Source organism: Neomonachus schauinslandi, chromosome 9 (genome assembly GCF_002201575.2).
Source record: "Neomonachus schauinslandi chromosome 9, ASM220157v2, whole genome shotgun sequence".
NCBI classification, from domain to species: domain Eukaryota; kingdom Metazoa; phylum Chordata; class Mammalia; order Carnivora; family Phocidae; genus Neomonachus; species Neomonachus schauinslandi.
The window spans coordinates 96,455,356-96,475,518 of record NC_058411.1 but is presented as its reverse complement, the minus strand read 5'-3'; the positions used below and the strand labels follow the sequence as shown (position 1 = coordinate 96,475,518).

The 20,163-nt window shown below is 35.4% G+C and overlaps 1 protein-coding gene across 3 annotated transcripts in view; it reads right to left on the bottom strand.

The window, feature by feature from the left end:
- TCF12 (transcription factor 12) overlaps positions 1-20,163 on the bottom strand; it is a 377,690-nt gene that overhangs the window by 75,693 nt on the left and 281,834 nt on the right. For all 3 annotated transcript variants that reach the window (XM_021693892.1, XM_021693887.2, XM_021693891.2), the window contains 2 exons: positions 10,090-10,225; positions 5,894-5,946 (listed from right to left, as the gene is read on the bottom strand). In XM_021693892.1, coding sequence (XP_021549567.1) covers positions 5,894-5,946; positions 10,090-10,225 — 189 coding nt within the window. The remainder of the gene's footprint in view (positions 1-5,893; positions 5,947-10,089; positions 10,226-20,163) is intronic.

The following is a 20,163-nucleotide window of genomic DNA, read 5'->3' as shown; positions in this document are numbered from 1 at the left end:
GCCCCGCTTGCTATTTTTGTGGATAAACTGGAGGTAACAGTCTCTCTATAGTTCTAACCCTTTACCTTTTTCTTACTGGCTTAGGTTGCCAGTAATCTTTTAAGTGGTAGTTTTCCAAGTCAAAATTCACACTAATTTTTGAAAAGTCGTTCCTAACAATATAAAATCCCATAAAAACTTGGGGAGAAATAAGGCATCATTTCCTAAACTATAGCCAATTACCAAACGAAAGGCTATGGAACTGCCTATCTGCAGCAAAGCAAAAAAAGGTGGATTCTAGGCTGCTTTGATTCACCTCAGAAGCCAAGTTCCTTACAGGGGTAAAGAGCTAGCAAAAAAAATTTCTTCTTGATGCCTGAGCTGGTAAAATACACTTTGAGAGTTTAACTACAGAGCAAAGAAACTATGTGATAAACTGTAATAGCTTTTGTGGGGAAAACATATACACACTCAAAAACAAAGGACAAAGTACAGCGTAGCATTTGATTAAGAAACAAACACTGCCTATGTCTGGGACTATAAGCCAGTTACATTCAAAATGAATAATGAATACATGCCACATTCAAGAAGATGTTAAAATTTGATGTTCAAAAGATGTTTTCAAGTGCTACTGAACAAGAACAAAACTTGAGGAAGAATTGGGTCTAAAAAGGCATTCTGGAATTTGTCTCTGTGTTTACTTTCTGGTGATAAAAATTTTGAAAGTGTCTTGCTTCTTTCTTATTTCAGAATTCTGCATCTTCTGCAGCATATTAAAAAAAAAGGATCTATGTCTGAAAATGCTAACAACAAATTAGGAGATAAAGAATAAAAAGCAAAGAAACTTCTTTCCATCTGAGAAATGCTTCAGAGGGGCATAAAGATGTTAAACCAATGATAAAAAAATACAAGGGGGAAAAAAACATACACTCCTGATAGTTGAGAAAGCAAAACTAAGTAGTATGAATTCTAGGCAGAATCTGATTCAATGAATTTTCTCTCCTACAGGTTCCTTTTCTGAAAATGAATGCTTTCTAAAGAACAAGAGCAGCTACAATTTACCACTCATGTGCCAAGCACATACATTACATATGCAAGTCTAAGTAATGTAATATAACTTTTTTTCTGTCTAACATTTATCCCTCCTTATGTTTTCAAACTCTTGCTTGCTTTTTAGCAACATTTGGTAAAAATGAAATGCTGAAGTTCTTTAAATTTCGGGCTGCAGTGGTAGGAACTAGAAAAAAAAAGAACCTTTATCAAGTGTCTATTATATGCTGGGCACATGTTGGGCACAGGATACCTGCACACTAACATTTGAGAAGGGCATTATTTTCTCCTTGGTGTTCAGAAAACTTAAAAGCAAGTTCTCCAAGATTTTAAAATAAAAAGCAGCTGAGATCAGGTAAAACCCATTATCTGCTGGACTGGAAAGTCTGTGCTTTTCTACATCATCCTTTCAGATGGTGACAGGTTCTTAAAAGAACAAAGCTAATTAAAAATAAATTTGATCAACAAAAACATAATTGACAGAATAAACTATGGCTTAAATTTAATATACTAAACAGGATGTTTTATGAGTAAACCAAGATATGTAATATGCTTTAACATTCAAAATATACAGAAAATGGTCCTTGTTATTAAATTAGGTTGTAATCTTGGCTGTATGTGTGAACTTAATATCTGAGTCTCAATTTCCTCATTTGTAAGAAGAGGGTATTAGTTATCTTAAAGAGGTGTGTTAAAAAGATTAAAGATTAACATAATACAGATAATGGTGAATACAGATCCTCATACATGTAAGTCCTACACCTCTGTGAGTCTGTAAAGGATGCTAACAAACACAGTACAAATGTTTCTTTCTTTTTTTTTCAGTTACTAGGTAAAAACCACAACTGCCCCCAATCCATATCCAGTGCTTAAAAATTTTCCTTAAACATTGTATCTTAGTACAAATCTGATACAGATGAAAAACAAACGATGTACACAGAAGAACAAAGACTAAAGTTACTGGTTAGAGAAGGGGAGAGGAAGCTCAGAAACCTTAAAAAAGGAGGAAAACACCTCACAAAGTCAAAGTACCATGCCTTCTGAAAGTCTCCCAGATAAACCTTAACAATTACAAATGCCGCCTATTATTTATCCGCCAGGATACTTTCGGGCTTTATCCAGGGTAGACTGCTATGACAGTTTATACCTTTTCATACCTGGACTGATTTTATATGTTGCCCAATCCTCCTCTGAGTGGGAAAGTGAGTCTGTTATAGGAAAAGTACAAAAGTTGTATTTGGTATAGAATCCAGTAATGCTGTACTTCTAGATGTGCCCTGAGCATGTGTTTATTTTTTCACGTTTATGCCTTTTACCTGTCTGGTTCATCCTCCCTCTTCTCTAACAGAAGAACTGCTACTCATCTTTCTGGACACAGTTCAAATGTCAACTCCTGAGGCCATTAGTACTTCCCAAGGTAGGGTTAGTTCTACCTACCCTATGTTTCCAGAGTGCTTGGTATACACCCTTACTTGCCTCACTGCAATATAATTAATTCACCGAATGCTTGTTTCTCATACTAGATGGTTTTTAAGTTCCTTGAAGGTAATGATAGTGTGTGTATATGGTAGAATTTTCAATGTCTAAGCGTCATTTCTAATGTTGTTGCTGCCAGTCTACATTGTCCAGTATTTCAACCTATCTAGAAAAGTAGTGGAAAACTTAATGTGCTTAAGGACACTTTTTTTTATCAGTAGAAAGGAAACTAGGCTAACTATGCTTTTTGGTTATGTACTGGGCACATCAAGGGTTTTTTTTGGTGCAGGAGGGGCACATCAGTTTTAAAACTGTAAGTACTTAGCATTTTTAGGCCTGAAAGGAAATTTAGATTTCTCACTTCAAACTTCCTAAGGGCTAACTGACAAGTCCAGGGTCATACAGTTAATCATTAACTGAGCCAGCAGATTTGAGCAGATCATTCCCTTAACCTTACTGACCATACTGCTTTAATAATGCCAACACAACCTTACTGGGCCTTTGTCCACAGATACGAATTACCATTCAGTTGATCTGCAGAGAGGAATACAGGAGCTGAGGTCTGTGATTATGATACCTAAAGTTATATATATCATGACTTACAAATAGAAAAGGCCTCTAACCAATGCTCTGTGGTCAATTAAGTAGATTATCAGTGTTTTACATGTTAAGTAACCTGCCTACTGTTTTCTGTAGCAGTATGAGTAGTACAGTATTAACCTAGTTCTTCTACTGTTTCTTTAGTAAAGGTAACATGTATTTTATAGATGATTAAAGATATTTTGGATAAGCAGCAAACTGAAATCTGAGAGGTTACTGCCAAGTTTCTAGTTTCATTTGGGAAGTATGATATTCAAATGGTCATGAAATAAAATATACACAGTCCATTTTCATTTTTATACCTTTTTACAATTCATATTGTTAAAGGTCTATACATTGCATGTATTTCAGTAAAAGCATTTCAATAGAAAACTGTAACTTTAAATTCCCATTTGCTTTAGATACTGAAAAGGTAAATACTGTAACCATAAGTATTCTCAGAAGCTTATTATTTTGGTAATATTTATCAAAGTATCATTTTTAAAGTTTTTTAAAAATTCTCTTTAAAAAACCTGAAATTTCAACATAGCATTTAATCTAAAATACACTTTCAATTAATTAAAATGCATTTATTCTTTATATATCCTTAATAACATTCAATATACCTAAATACTATTTTCAGCATGGTTTCTAAACAGTGTATGTTTGATGTGGATGTTAAATATAGAATTGAAAACACTGAATTCTATTCTGTTCTATACAAATACCTAATAAATCCTGAGTAAGGTAGTTAGTAACACAATATATAAGTAGGCTTGGCTTATGAAATTTCCTAATGGTTCTCAAAGAAATCCAAGTTCAGAATTCAGTGGCCTTCCCCTTCCCTGTGGCTTGTCCTGACACATGAGACAGTAGAGAGAACTACCTCCAAGTAGTGAATGCTGTTATGATTAGGGAATACTGGAGGGAATAATGGTTACCTCTTGTGTGTATACTCTTTCCAGGCTGTTCTATTTTGCCCTTTTTTTTTTTTTATTCTTATGTTAATCCCCATACATTACATCATTAGTTTTAGATGAAGTGTTCCATGATTCATTGGCCCTTTTGTTTTAAACATGAAAAAACTACGAAACACTGAAAATAGGTTGTTTCTTAAAATCAATGTCAGGCTAAGAGAAATAGGATGAATTTTTCACTTACAAATCTGATATTTTTTTTTCACCTGTGTAGTCCTGCTAAATATTAATATGCAATTTAACTTTTATTACTTTCATAGAATTATGGCAATAAATTACAAGAAAATTGCACAGTTACATGGTTTAGCAGTTCTGTCAGTTTTAAATATGATTTCTGTTAATCTAGCAGAAATCATCTGTTATACTGTTGAACCACCTACCCCTGCACAGCACGCAACTGTTAAAATGTAAATTGCCCAACTATTTTTAGCTGTTGTTGAAAAAAAATTCCTGTCTTCGGGAATAATGATTTGAGGCATTGTGTTCATTTTGTTTATCAAGCAGCTATTCAGCCTCTAGTGGGCCCAAGTGCTTATGCAAGCAAAAGCTTTTAAGAATGCCTGCAGCTGCAATCCAACCTTCCAGGTAGGCTGCAGGTTCAGAGCACAGCTGCCCTAGGCTGCATAAAAGTCAGATCCATCTGGAACTGAGTTTCAAAGAGGATTTCAAATTTGAGTTTTCATGTATCACACGAAAGAGAAGGCAGGGGAAGAACACAGGAAAGAAGGAAGGCAAACAACAAAAAAGATGATATCTCTACTTCAGCCTTAATAAAAAATAAAAAGCTCAGACCCATGCTGCTCCTTCTAGATTACTACTTGCCAAGCCGGATATTCCATTCAGCATATACTTCGATGAGCTGTGACTCATCCAGCAGCACCTGCGCCCATGTGTTAAGTACTGCCAAATAAAAGCCCAACATCCATTTACACAACAAAGAGATGTACCCTACAAGGCATGGGGCCTCAATCCAAAAGCCCCACTCCCCGTTTGTTCTAAGCCAAGAGAAAGGAGAAAAAAAAATCTTCCTTGCTCACACCAGAGATTTTTAAAATGTAGGTGGATTTATGATGTAGGTTCATTTACAAATACTTTCACTCTTTAAAAGAATAAAGTATATTTAATAGGACAAACACCCCTCCAGCATTAGATTATCACAGCCATTAATGATCGTTCACCAAACCTTTCCAACCTCCTTCATGAAAGCTCTTTATTCTCAAAGGATATATTTTTTGAGCAAAGGGGGATCAACAAACTAGTTGCTTGAAAGCTTTCCTGATGCTAGGCTGAAGTTAGGAAAGGCTTAATGAAGGCTTTAAAATCCACAAGGGCTTCACAATGAACATCTGACTTGGTGATTTATGCATATTAATAACTTCAGTCCTACTGAGGCAAGCTGAGCCGAACATGTCCTCCGAATCTTAATGTCTTTAGCTCCACTGGGATTATTACAAATGTAAATTTCTAAGATTCTCAGCTATTAATCTCTGTCTGTCCTCCTGTTCAGCAACATAATGACTAATTAAACATCAAAAGACCTGTACAGGAGATCTTCTTTGACAGCTACCGGCCTAGTCCTCTTCCCAAGAGAGAAATTCAAATGACAGGGACACGGAGTAACAGCATATGAGTAAGCTACAAATTACTGCAGAGAAATCTGAAAACCTAACATTAAATGTGGATTTATCTCAATCAATGATTCCATTAAACAGTGAACAGTTACTATGTGAAGTGTGCCTGCTGACACCAATCGAAGATATCCTTACAGCCAGCAAATACGGAATACCTGAAATCGGTTTGTTTACCACCAAGTCAAAAAAATGGGTACTTACTGAAGAAGGCAAACCAGGAGGCACCTTTCTGACTTTCTTTGCTTGCAAAGGATCTGCATATGGAAAACAATATATTTCATCAGCATTTATACTTAAAAAGGTCAGACTTCAAGTGAACAGGAAATAATTTCTCCTTCTAGTGCCTTGTTTTCCAGTACTTAGAAATAAGCAAGGGCATACAGGGATGGGGGTTTCATTCTTTCTAACTGGTTCCTGGGCAAAACAGTTCCCCTAATGAAGTGATATCTTCTGAAATACATATCGCATAAGTTTAGGAAGATGAAAGCAAACAAAGTAAAACAAGAAAGAAAATAACAAACCAATAAGCATGTGTGAAGGGAATTTACATTTCTTAAAAACCCATTATGTGCCAGGCTCCATACCAGGCACTTTATATCACATATCTCACTTTCATTTGCAGAGGGCATTTGGTGCAACAGGTCACTTTAATAATACAACTGCTTAGGGCGCCTGGATGGCTCAGTTGGTTAAGCGGCTGCCTTTGGCTCAGCTCATGATCTCAGGGTCCTGGGATTGAGTCCTGCATTGGGCTCCCTGCTCAGCAGGAAGTCTGCTTCTCTGCCTCTGCCTCTCCTCCCTGCTCATGCTCTCTCTCTAATAAAATAAAATCTTAAAAGAAAAAATAATACAACTGCTTAACAGAGACACAAATTTAGTGTCCACATCACATGAAGAATTAGGTTTAAAAGCATATTAAACAGACTGAAAGCTAATGCTGTGCTACAACTTACTAGGTTAAAAATTTAAATGAAAAATTATGCTTGTAATCATGTCAGAGAAATACCACATAAACTATTAAATACAGGCACTACTGTCATATACAATGTCATCTAGTATTCTGTAAGAACATTTACTGTTTACAATGCGTGGTTAAAACTGCAAATTCAGCACTAATTATTGTGTGATTTATCTGTGGATGTTTATATTATTTCAAAAATAACTAGAGAAAGCATATTTCTTTATAAGACATAAATCATTTATTGACATAAATGAGAACATGCGTATTTTCACAGATACCTAATCAGCTTCACTTGGTATTTTAATTTTACTTATCTGTAAAACTTAAAATTTAAAACTTGTCCATCTTATTTACTGTAAGAAAAAAAAAAAGGTGGTAAGTGCAGCTTTCCAATCTTACACAAATAATGGATGAAATTCAGGATTTTTCAGAGGGGTTCACTATTAAGAAGGCTGATATTAAAGTATACTGTTTTGCAAACTGTAAATATGAGAATTAAACAAGCATCCATTTTCCTGGGTCATAAATTATAAGACACAATAAGACACACAGTTGTTTAAGAAAGAATTAAATTCATTTTTTAAATTAGGGCTGGGCATCTTTAAATTTTATATTCTAGGAGGCTGCAAAGCTAATAAAGCATCTTTAGAAGTAGCATGTGGAAAAATTTTATACAGTAAAAAAGAGGGAAAAGCATTCATTACCATCTAAGTCCGTACACCAAGAGGCAGCCTATATTTCCTTAAAACAAAAGTACCAAAGATAAACAACATCTGGCACACTCTATACTTACAAAACTTAAGAAACAAATTTTTTGTTCTTTGTGAGGCTTTTCTAGAACTCTTCATAAGTAATAAATAGAGTATCCTTTGAGCAAAAGCCACACTCTACACCAAGAGAGTTAACTGCACTGCTCCTATCAGTTTGGAGCTCATCAATCTATTTTGGATTAATTACTAGCAGAAGATGTTCTATTTAGTTTAGGACAGTTTATACTTCCTATGTGAATAGAAATGTTTCTTTTCTTTCTTTTTTTTTTTTTTAATTGGGGGGGAGGCACAGAGGGAGAGTGAGAGAGAATCTTAAGCAGGCTCCACGCCCAGCATAGAGCTTGACACCGGGCTTGATCTCACAACCCTGAGATCATGACCTGAGCTGAAATCAAGAGTCAGATGCTTAACCGACTGAGCCACCCAGGCACCCGGAAATGCTTCTTTTATATTTTTATCTCATCATTGGCTGCCACTACACAATTACATCCATAATGTTGTACTTAAAAACATAAATTTGGGATTCATAGTTCACTTCTGAGGGGTTGCAAAGTCTAACAGTTAAGAGAGTAAGCTGGCTGGATTCAAATTTCAGCAGCAACAAATACAGCAGCTGTGTGAACTTGGGCAAGTTACTTTTAACCTCTTTGTGCTTCAGTTACCTAAGATGTAAAAAGAGGATAACACCTCTTAGAGTTATTGTAGTAAAGATAATACGTGAAAAATGTTCGGGGCAGTGCGTGACAGAGAGTGACAATAAATTTTAGCCATTATTACTATGTTTATATTAAATTATGTGGCAAAATATTATAAATTAGATAGCTAGATGCTGTTTTGCAGAATGCTGATTTCGTAAAGCATCCAAGTAGCTTGAGAAGATAACTGAAGTGGGTATAGATGATCTCTGAAGTCCTTTCAACTCTGAGATTTTATGAATAACTGCAATTCCAAGAAAGAGTGGCTGACTGAAAAATAACAATGAAGAATGGAATAATACTCCACTAAGTGGTATTCATACAGGAAATGAGTGGGCTTCCCTCAGTACCAAGCCTTGGCTAAGTTGCTTAGCTTCCCGGGTCTGGATTCCTCATCTGTAACATGAGGTTAGTATTACAACCTCATAGAATTTTGTAAAGATTTTGTAAAGATATGGAGGAGACAACAGTATTTATCACTCATAATCAAAATGAAAATGAAGATATAAGTTTTAATTTCTGGAAAACTTGAGTTTTTATACCTTAACCCCAATTCCTAGTGAATCAATAGCTCATTTTCTCCCTGAACTTTTAGTAATATTATACTGGTCCATAATAATGCATTTTGACATAGTATGTGCTCACATAGCATACTAACAAGATATTTCTCTAGTGACATGACAGATCTAGACTCAAATGAGTGTTCCTACCCTAACTTATTTGGTGGGAAACAAAAGTGAAGATGGAGAAAAGATGCTTTACAATTTATCATTTCTTTAGTAACAAACATTATACTGGTCTAAATCATCTGGGCTTACTTTTATTACACATACTAAGTCACCCATAATGCTGAGAGGTGGGCACATCTAGTCAGAGCTCTCTATGCCAAGCATGACCATCATTACCTTTTTATATACTCAAGCATACTCTAGATCCAGGGATGAGGGCTATTTCATAAAAATCTATATATCTATATAGATATTATTTATATATCTACAGAAGGTAGATATATAAACTGAAGGCAGTCAACAAATATTTTTGGAATAAATAACTATGACATACTTTCTTTTACTGGGCTATATTTATTTCGGAAGCTGGCCTATCCTTGATAGAAACATCCTGTACAACTTCAATTTTCTTGTGTAAAGGAAGATTCCTATAAAGGAATCACCAAAAATTCTCACATTTATATACTACCTGGATAAGGTGCCAGAGTATACCTGAGGCTTGCTGTAAGCAGCAACACAAAACAGACTGGCCTGGTTAGGCTATGTATAAGGCATAAAAGAAGGAAGCTAAAGAAAATGAGGGTTCAAAACTTCATAGGTACCTAGTTTCCTTTTGAGGTGATGCTTTGGAACGAAACAGAAATGATGGCAGCATAGCACTATGAATGTACTAAATATCACTGACTTTTACATTTTAGTATGATTGATTTTACCTCAGTTTTTTAAAAAATGGGAGTAGAAAACTTAAAATGCAAAGAACACTGGACGTGGAGTCAGAAAATCTTAAATTTTATCTCGGGTAAACCATCTACTAATTATATGAATGCGTCCTCTTGAGCCTCATTTTCTGTTAAATCTAGTATTACATCCACTGACCAGCAGGGCTGTTGGAACAACGAGATGACAAAGTATATAAAACACATTGTAAACTGTTCAGCATTATATCAATCTTAGTCAAAAATAAGGTGTTAATATTAGCCCATGACATTTTTATTGTAATAGGAAAAACTAGTCCCATTTAGTTCCTTTTATGATGACCAAACAAGATTATATTATATTGATTATTAAATATCTAACACATACATTATTTTATGCAAATAAGCCCTAATATCAACATCATACCTAAGAAACCAAATTTCTACTAGATAAAAGTGCAGCCAGAAGACTAAGAGGTTAAAAAAAAAAAAAAGAAAAAGAAAAAAGAAACATTTGTAAGATAGGATTTGTTGTACAACACACTTACCAAGTGCTGCAGAGTCATGGAGTGGTCTTCTCCTGGAACTTGTGGCAGAGAATGAGTAGTATGGTGTTCCAGGTTTTCCTGAAGAAGACAGCTGTGCTGGGCTTCCAAGCCCCAGATCTTGTCTCAGGAGACTAGACTATAAAACAAAGCCAAGGAAACAAGTTATCATCTTCCCACAGATACCAACCCAAACCTGAAAATATCATCACTTCTGAGTTATTCAGATGGTTATTCAGAGGATGCTAGAACCTTCAACAATGCCTTGAATTTAGATGCATCTGATAAATATTTGAGTTCTATTAGACCATTGGTTTAAACCTATATTTTCTTTTTCCCTATCCTCATGCTTTCTAGTAATTATTCAGACCTATACAATCTTAAGGTTGAAAAACACTTTAGTTACTATGTGGTTCTACCCTTTAAGCATCAAGAATATTTTTGAAAAATGGCCACCAAGTCTTTGCTTGAATGCTTTCATGACCATACAAGGCAGTCAACTGTTCTTTTTCCTTTTCTTTTTTCTTTTAGGATAGCTTTCATTGTTTGAAGATTGCCAATACTGTCAAGACCAGCCATTCCTGTTTTCTTCAATTGTGTCACATGGCATGGGTTTAAACGTAATCCTCACCATCTCTGATATAAGACCTCTGGATTTATTTTCAGTTTGTCAAAGTGTCTTGTAAAATGGAATGGACGACAATGCCCCAGATGTGGCCTGATTAGTGCAGAGTCATTTTCAATGCTGCATTTAAACAACCATTTGTGCTAGCTCATATTAAAAGGTTAGGAGTGATCACATGCTGTTACTCTTTACTGCATATGTTGCTATTAAATCCTGTCCCCTCCAACGGTTTCCTTGTTCAGTTGTGTTTTTTGGTCGCAGGTACAACAGTTAATGTTTACCTGATAAAATGCATCTTCTTACATTTTATCCATAATCATTCATTTCTGCCTTTTTTAGATTCTGAGTCTGTCAACCAATGCATTTGCTAGTCTTTCTAGTATTGGGGCACAAAAAATGGGATTAAAAAAAAGAAGATATCAGGATGAAAATACTGAGGAGATCCCTATGCTATGCTACAGTGACATGACACTTTGTCAAGTGCTTCACTGAAATCCAGAGATTCAGCAGCCCTGACCTACTAAACCAGTGACCCTAATATAAAGCAAATGAAGTCAATTTGGCAGAACTTGGTTCCAACCTTTCTGATAGCTAAGGGAAAAAGACCTCAACTGGAAAGGGTGCTGGATACAGTTCAGAGGATGCTCTCATGTGAAAAGAGCTATGATCCCTCTGATACATAGACTATCTTCCTACCCCATATTTAATACCTGCTGTCACCATACTCTTAGTAGTTGTCCTTTTAGCCACTGATTATCACAGAGGTACTGAGAAATAAACCTCAGCTCTGGTTAGAAAAAATCAGCAGCACTCTGTAATAGCGGTCATAGTAGCCCAGTTCCTACCTCCATTCTAATAATCAAGAAAAACTCTCTTTCAGCTTATCACATATTTAATGATTTTAAGTAATTTTTATTATGTTTTAGCTTTAAAAAATTGAGTTGGAATTCACATAGCATACAATTAACCATTTCAAAGTTTCCAATCAGTGACATTTGGTGCACTCACAATGTTATATGACCATCACCATCTAGTTACAGAACATTTTTATCACCTCCAAAGGAAACCCTATAGCCATTAAACAGTAACTTCCATTGTTCCCCTCCTCTAGCCTTTGTAACAACTAATCTCCTATCTCTATGAATTTACCTGTTCTGAATATTTCATATAATTTGGAACCATATGTGACCTTCCACTTCACATTTTTTTGAAGTGCATCCTCGTTGTAGTTTGTATCAGTACTTCATTCCTTATTAGGGCTGAATAATATTCCATTGTATAGATACACTACAGTTTATCCATTCATTCACTGATGGGACATTTTGGTTGTTTCAAGCTTTGGACTATTGTGCATAGTGTTGCTATGAACATCTGCGTATGGGTATTTGCCTGAGTACCTGTTTTCAATTCTTTTGGGTAATACTTAGAAGTAGAATTGCTGGGTCATGTGGCAGTTCTATGTTTAACTTTTTGAGGAACTTCCAAACTGTTTCCCACAATGGCTGTGCCATTTTACATTCCCACCAGCAACGGATGAGGATTCTAACTACATCCTTACCAACACCTGTTACTTGTTTTCTTAAAAATTATAGCCATCCTTGTGGGTATCAAGTAGTATCTTACTGTGGTTTGATTTGCATTTCCCTAATGATTAATGATGTTGAGTATTCCTTCATGGGCTTGATAGCCTTTGTATTTCTTTTTTAGGAAAATATCAATTCAAGTCCTTTGACCATTCCATTTTTGAATTGGGTTGTGTTTCTACTATTATACCGTAAGAATTCTTATACATTATGTTTTGAATACCAGACATTTATCAGACATATGATTTGCATGTCCCATTTTGTAGGTTGTCTTTCACTTTTTTTTTTTTATAGATTTTATTTATTTATTTGAGAGAGAGAGAGAGCACACATACAAGCAGGGGGAGCAGGAGAGGAGAAGCAGACTCCCTGCCGAGCAGGGAGCCCGATGTGGGGCTCAATCTCAGGACCCTGGGATCATGACCCGAGCCAAAGGCAGCCGCTTAACCGACTGAGCCACCCAAGGCACCCCCTGTCTTTTCACTTCTTAATGTCCCTGGATAAACACAAGTTTTTAATTTTGATGAAGTCTAATTTACCTTATTTTTTTCTTTTCTCTGTTGTGCTTTTGATGTCATATCTAAGCATCCACTGCCTAAGTCAAGGTAATGAAGATTTATCCCTATATTTTCTTCTAAGAGTCTGTAGTTTTAGCTCATACCCAGATCATTGATGCACTTTGAGTTAATTTTTGTTTATGGTAGAAGGTAGGGGGCCAACTTCATTTGTTTGAATGTGGATATCCAGTTATGCTAGCACCATTTGTTGAAAAGAATAGTATTTCTTTATTCAGTGGTCTTGGTACCCTTTGCTGAAAACCAATTGCTCATGGATACTTGGGTTTATTTCTGGACTCTCAATTCTATCCCATTTGTCTGTATGTCTACCTTATGCCAGCTCCATAGTGTAGCTTTGTATTAAGTTTTGAAATTGAAAAGTGTACTCCAACTTTACTTTTCTTTTTCAATATTGTTTTGGCTATTTGGGGTTCTTTGAAATTGCACATAACTTTGAGAATCAGCTTTTCCATTTATGTAAAAAGATACCACTGGAATTTTGATAGGGACTGCACTTTGAGGAGTTTTGTCATCTTAACAACATTAAGTCTTCTGACTGATGAACACTGAGTATATTCCCATTTATTTAGGTATTCTTTAATTTCTTTCAGCAATGCTTTGTAGTTTCCTGTATATAAGTCTTACACTTTGTAGTTAAATTTATTCCTAGGTATCTTATTCTTTTTGGATGCTAAATGGAGTTGGTGACTTAATTTATTTTTGGTTTGTTCATTATTAGTGTATAGAATACAACTAGTTTTTGTGTGTTAATCTTCAATTTTGCAACTATGGCAAATTCATTTATTAGCTCAAAGTTTTTTTTAAAGATTTTATTTATTTATTTGAGAGAGAGAGCACACGAGAGAGACAGAGATCACAAGCAGGGCGGAGGGGTAGAGGGAGAAGCAGACTCCCTGCCAAGCAGGGAGCCTGATGTGGGACTCGATCCCAGAACCCTGGGATCATGACCCGAGTCGAAGGCAGACACCCAACTGACTGAGTGACCCAGATGCCCTTAGCTCAAATAGTTTTATTGTGGATTCTGTATATGTAAGATCACACTATCTGCAAATAGGGAAAGTTTTACTTCTTTCATTCCAATTTAGATGCCTTTATTTCTTTTTCTTGCCTAATTGCTCTGGTTAGAACTTCTAGTAAAATGTTCAGGACACTTGGGTGGCTCAGTTGGTTAAGCATCTGACTCTTGATTTTGGCTTAGGTCATGATCTCAGGGTTGTGAGATTGAGTGTCACGTCATGCTCTGAGCTGGGAATGGAGCCTACTTAAGATTCTCTCTCTCTGCCCCTCTTCCACTGCTTGTGCTCTCTCTCTCTCTCTAAAAAAAGAACTTCTAGTAAAATGTTCAATGTAAGTGGTGAAAGTAGACATCCTTGCCTTTTTTTTTTTTTTTAAGATTTTATTTATTTGTGAGAGAGAGCATAAGCAGGGGGAGTGGTATGCAGAGGGAGAAGCAGGCTCCCACTGAGCAAGGAGCCCAATGTGGGATTTGATCCCAGGACCCTGGGGTCATGACCTGAGCTGAAGGCAGATGCTTAACCAACTGAGCCACCCGGGCATCCCTAGACATCCTTGTCTTATTCTCAATCTTTTTTTTTTTTTTACGATTTTATTTATTTATTTGACAGAGAGAGACACAGTGAGAGAGGGAACACAAGCGGGAGAGTGGGAGAGGGAGAAGCAGGCTTCCCGTGGAGCAGGGAGCCCGATGGGGGGCTCGGTCCCAGGACCCTGGGATCATGACCTGAGCTGAAGGCAGATGCTTAACGACTGAGCCACCCAGGTGCCCCCCACCTTTTTTTTTTTTTTTTAAAGTAAGCTCTACACCCAACATGGGGCTCAAAGTTATAACTCTGAGAACAAGAGTCACATGTTCTACTGACTGAGACAGCCAGATGACCCATCTTGTTCACAATCTTAGTGGGAAAGGCTTTCATGCTTTTACCATTGAGCATGATATCAGCTATAGGTTTTTCATAAATGACCTTTATCGAGTAGAGAAAGTTCCCTCCTAGTCCTAATTTGTTAAGTGTTTTTATCATGAAAGGGTGTTGGATTTTTTCAGATGCTTTTTCTGCACTGATTGAAATGATCAAATGATTCCCCCCCTTCATTCTATTAATAAATTACAATGATCACTTCTCATATGTTGAACTACTCTTGCATTCTTTTTTTTTTTTTTTAAGGATTTTATTTATTTATTTGACAGAGAGAGAGTGAAAGAGGGAACACAAGTAGGGGGAGAGGGAGAAGCAGACTTCCTGCTGAGCAGGGAGCCTTATGCGGGGCTGGATCCCAGGACCCTGGGATCATGACCTGAGCCGAAGGCAGACGCTTAACGACTGAGCCACCTAGGTGCCCCTACTCTTACATTCTTGAGATAAAACCTATTTGGGTCATGGTGTATATTCCTTTTAATATGCTGCTGGATTTAGCTTGCTACTATTTTGTAAAGGATTTTTACATTAATATACAAAAAAGATATAGACCTGTAGTTTCCTTTTTCCTGGGATATCTCTGTTTGGCTTGTATCAGGGTAATGCTGGCCTCCCAGAATGAGTGTTTAAGAAGGACTGGTGTTAATTCTTTAAATGACTTGTAGAATTTGTTAGTCATTTGGTCCTAGGCTTCTCTTTTTTGAAAGAATTTTTATTACTGATTCAATCTCTTGTTTTAGCTCTGTTTAGATTTTCTATCTCTTCCTGAGTTAGTTTTCATAGGGTGTATATTTCCAGGACTTCGTCCATTTCATCTGGGTTGTCTAATTTGTTAGCATACAATTATTCATAGCCTTCCTTTATAATCCTTTTTATTCTTGTAAGGTTGGTAGTAATATTCCCTATTTTAATTTCTGATTAGTGATTTGACTCTTTTTTTCTTAGTCAATCTAACTAAAGGTTTGGCAATTTTTGATCTTTTCAAAGAACCAACTTTTGATTTTGTTGATTCTGTTGTTTTTTTATTCCCTATTTTTAAAAATTTCTGCTCTAATATTTATTATTTCCTTCCTTCTGCTGGCTTTCAGTTTAGTCTGCTCTTCTTTTTTTAGGTTCTTATGGTATAAAGTTAGGTTACTGATTTGAGATCTTTTCTAATGCAGGCATTTAAAACTATAAATTTTCCTCTGATCACTGCTTTCATTGCATCTAATGTTTTGGTATCCTGTCTTTATTTTCATTTGATATTTCAGTTTTTTTTAAAAAGCCTATTCAACAATCATTACAATCTTCAGAAATGCTTATAATCAAGAAAATTTTTTCAGACTCATCAAAAGGTAAATTCTTCTTTGAACAGAGTTGGTATCTTCCTTAATAAAGAGAAGTGAGGAAAAGATTTCAAACACCAGACAATATATATGTGTACATGAAAAGACTACCTAATATCAACATAATTATTTAGTGTTTACTTCACAGATTTCAACGGATATGAGGCTCAAGAGATTGGAAAAGGAAGGTGTGATTATCAGACATAAAGGAGAAACAGTTCCCCTTAAGATAACAATCTCCAGAAGAAATGTTGAAATTGAGAATATTCATAACACATGTATTATTTCTATTTCTATAAGAAACCATTAACAGTGACTCTCCTGATTATGTTACTTGTGTGAGTAGTGCGACCCAGGAATCATCAAGTCTCCCACACATTACACTGAAATTTCCATTGTCACACCTGTTTTGTCTTTCTTTTTTTGCCATGCTAGGCACATTCTACATACTTAAAATAGCAATCAGAATATGGCTCATAGCATGCTAGATAGAACATATTATTACCAACATGTTTGAGGGCAGGGGTCATGTACCTTGAAATTTTCCTCTAAACATCACTAGTCTTTTACTAAGATGTTCCCTGCTCAGTGTAAAACTTACTTTCAGGATGGCATGCTTTGAGGCACCTGCTGTATTTGTTATATCATGTAGATTTTCATGTAGAAGGAAGGCACAAAAGAAACTGGTCATTTTACAAATATAAACAAACACCTGAAAGGAGATGGGCATTCACAGGTCTCTTAACGGTGCTCCTTACATTTCCCTGGCATATAAATTCTCATGGGCAAATAAGATGATGATTTACACTAGGGGTCAATGAATCAAGGCCTGCAGGTCAAATTGGGCCTGTTTTTGAAAATACTTTTATTGAAACAGTCTCACCCATTCATTTATGTATTGGCTATGGCTGTTTTCATGCTACAGTGGGAACAGGTGAGTAGTTGCAATGGAGAATGTACGGTTAGCGAAGCTTAAAACATTTACTATCTGGCCCTTTTTGGAAGATGTTTATTGACACCTTATATAATGTTCTGGTGGAGGGACAAAGGACTAAGTTTGGAGGATGGTGAAGAAGTCTGTCTGTTTAAGTTGTAAGATAAAGACAGAAATTTTCAGATGAGTAAAATGTAGCCACTGAATTACTTCTTCAAAGAAGTCAAATATAGTTACAATAAAGACTAATAGAGGCATAAAATAATCTAAATGGTAAATAGGAAAATACATTTCTTATATTCCTAAAAGTAGGCAGAATGTCTACAAAAATTTTGATGTCCTAGAAACAGCATGGGCTTTGGAATTAGCTACCCTGAATTCAAATCCTGACTGTATGATCCTAGGCAAATTATCTAACATTAATGAATTAGTTTCCTTTTATATAATGGGCATATTACTAATTCGCTCATAGGGTTGCTAGGAGAAGTAAATAAGGGTTAAGGAAAAGTGAGTAGCATGGTTTTAAGGCCCTAGTGAAAATAAAAAACTCAATTTCATTTTTTCCTTTCCCATAGATAACCACATTGTAAGAATCACAAAAGAATGAAAATGAGGTGAATGACATTTTATGTACTGTTTCCTGGGCAGAAACTATCCTAAGTCAGGAGGCCTTGTGTGCCCTGAATCCAAGCTGGCTGAGTTACAACTCCCAATGGCTATAGTAAGAAAGGATGTTGGAAATCAGAAAGAGAATGGACAGGCCCCTAGAGAGAGGGTTGATAATTAGAGGCTAAATCAAGAGGAGTGTGACAGATTCAAACTATATCAATCGAGATCAAGAATAAATAGAAAACTGCCAACTTATTCTGAAAATGATTCAGATGTGTGTTTGTGTGTATAAACTCACATACAGAATACAAACATATACACATACTGAGTGAAAGAAAAGGAATGTGTATGTATAAATGTGGTGAAATATTGATGAAACTTCATTAAGAGTACATGGACATTCACTGTATTATTTTTGTACCTTTTCTGTGGATTTGTAATTTCTAAAAATAAAAAGTGGGAGAAAATCAGAATAAATATCAAGGATTGACTAGCATACTTAGATATGTACCACCTCAGTTAATATTTACTGCTATCTTATTATTATATAAATTATATGTTATACAGATAACAAGTAGTAGAACCCTACTTTGAATCTAGGTCTGTTTAAGAGGCTCTTTCTTCAATACAAAGAAGACTTCTACGATAGTCCAGGAACCTAATACCTAATTGCCATTTATAAGACTGTTAACGTGAGAAAATAGAAGTGACCTATAAATGACTTTATGGATTACAATCCTAAAACTGTATTATCTATAGAACACATACTGGTAGATTTTGCACATATGCATGAAATAAAGGAAGAAAAAGAAGAACAAGTGTTTTTAGGAGAAAACTTTACTTGTTATCAATTTTAGTGTTGATAAACCTTTCTCTTTACTATAGATAAATACGGAGATATGGTTAGGAAACATTCTGTATTCTCGTTCCACAGTGAGTATTAACACCAAAAAACCCCCTAGATGTTCTTCACTCGGCTGTCCTATTCATAGAAATAACCACGTCTCCCTGTTCAGTCTGTATTATGATTTATATGACAAGGCAAAGTAAATGTAGGAGAAATTGTTTCTTTTTAAGAACACAAGATGATATTTTATCCTGTTAATTAAAATGAATTGTTCAGTACTGTAAGAAATACAAAAGAAGTTTAAGACAATGTTTTCTCCACAAGGATTTGATAATCTAGGAAATAATACCCATGAAACTAATGGAAAATGACTAAAAAATGAAGGGCTAAACTATATGAAGCCTAACACCTTGACATTCTATCACTAATAAAAATATGTATATTTCTTTTATTTGATTCTTCAAACATTTTGGTAACACTAAAGCACAAATAATAAACTATTTTAGTTTTTCCCCCTAAAATAAAATTACATATCCCCTCATATTACTGATTTTCCTGCCTGCTTAAAAACAAATGAGAAGCATTATTGATTACCACTGATCTTGTCCTGGAGGTATCTCAGGCAAAAAGAATACACAATCCCTGAGGATACAGAACTAGGCAAAGCAGTTTTATTCTGCTGGGCTGTCTTACTCAAGGCAGAATTAGTTTTCTGAAATGACAGAGTGCTAAATTTCTTAACACAGGCTTAGAAAAGAATCTTTTTAATAGTCATCTAGAACTTCAACTGTGAAAACTATATCTAATTACTGAAGAATAATCAATGAAGGTTCCTCCCTGGAACACTAATATAGCCTAGATTATTGTAATAAAAACTACAGTAAGTTTCATTTTATTTTTTATATTTATTTATTATTTTCTAAAGTTTCATTTTAAATTATGTATGACAAACCTTTAGCCTGTAAATAAAAATCCCCATTTCATATGGAATTTTAGTAGCCTATGTAATATAGATATATATTTTCACAGTTCTCTCTCCCTCTTCAAGTGCTTGAAAAACCGACTCTAAAGTGTGAACCTGAAAAAGACTATTCAGTGTAAATCTTCATGATGATACTGACTAAAAAGTAAAGGAGAGGAATAAAGTAGTGAGCTTGGCCAATATCATTTATTGATGTAACTTCTTAAGTATCTTGGAAGGTACTCTAAATGTGATTTAATAGGAAATGCAGAAGAATATCCTATATAAGAATGGTGGGGCTCAGTAGCCCAGAGGATTCAGAACGACACTGCAGTAATTTGGATATTCTTTACCCTTAAAATGGAAAATGTCTGAAATCTTGATAAACATAAACATGCTTCCTCAGAACTGCTTTTTACCATTAAATGGCTTGGCCCCCAAACAGTACTAAATATACTTTGATATCCATTCACAACTTCAGATTAAATAAGGACCTAATTAACCCTATGTCAAAAACTAACTCATCAGTGATTTGTTTTCTAGGAAAATAAGATACACAGTAACTAATGTTATAGTCACACATCGCAAAAAATTTAAAATGTTTAACACGGACTTAATGGAATCTCTGCTGTGTACTTTCTACACAATTCTTTAATTTCATGCCTATGTTACAGCCCT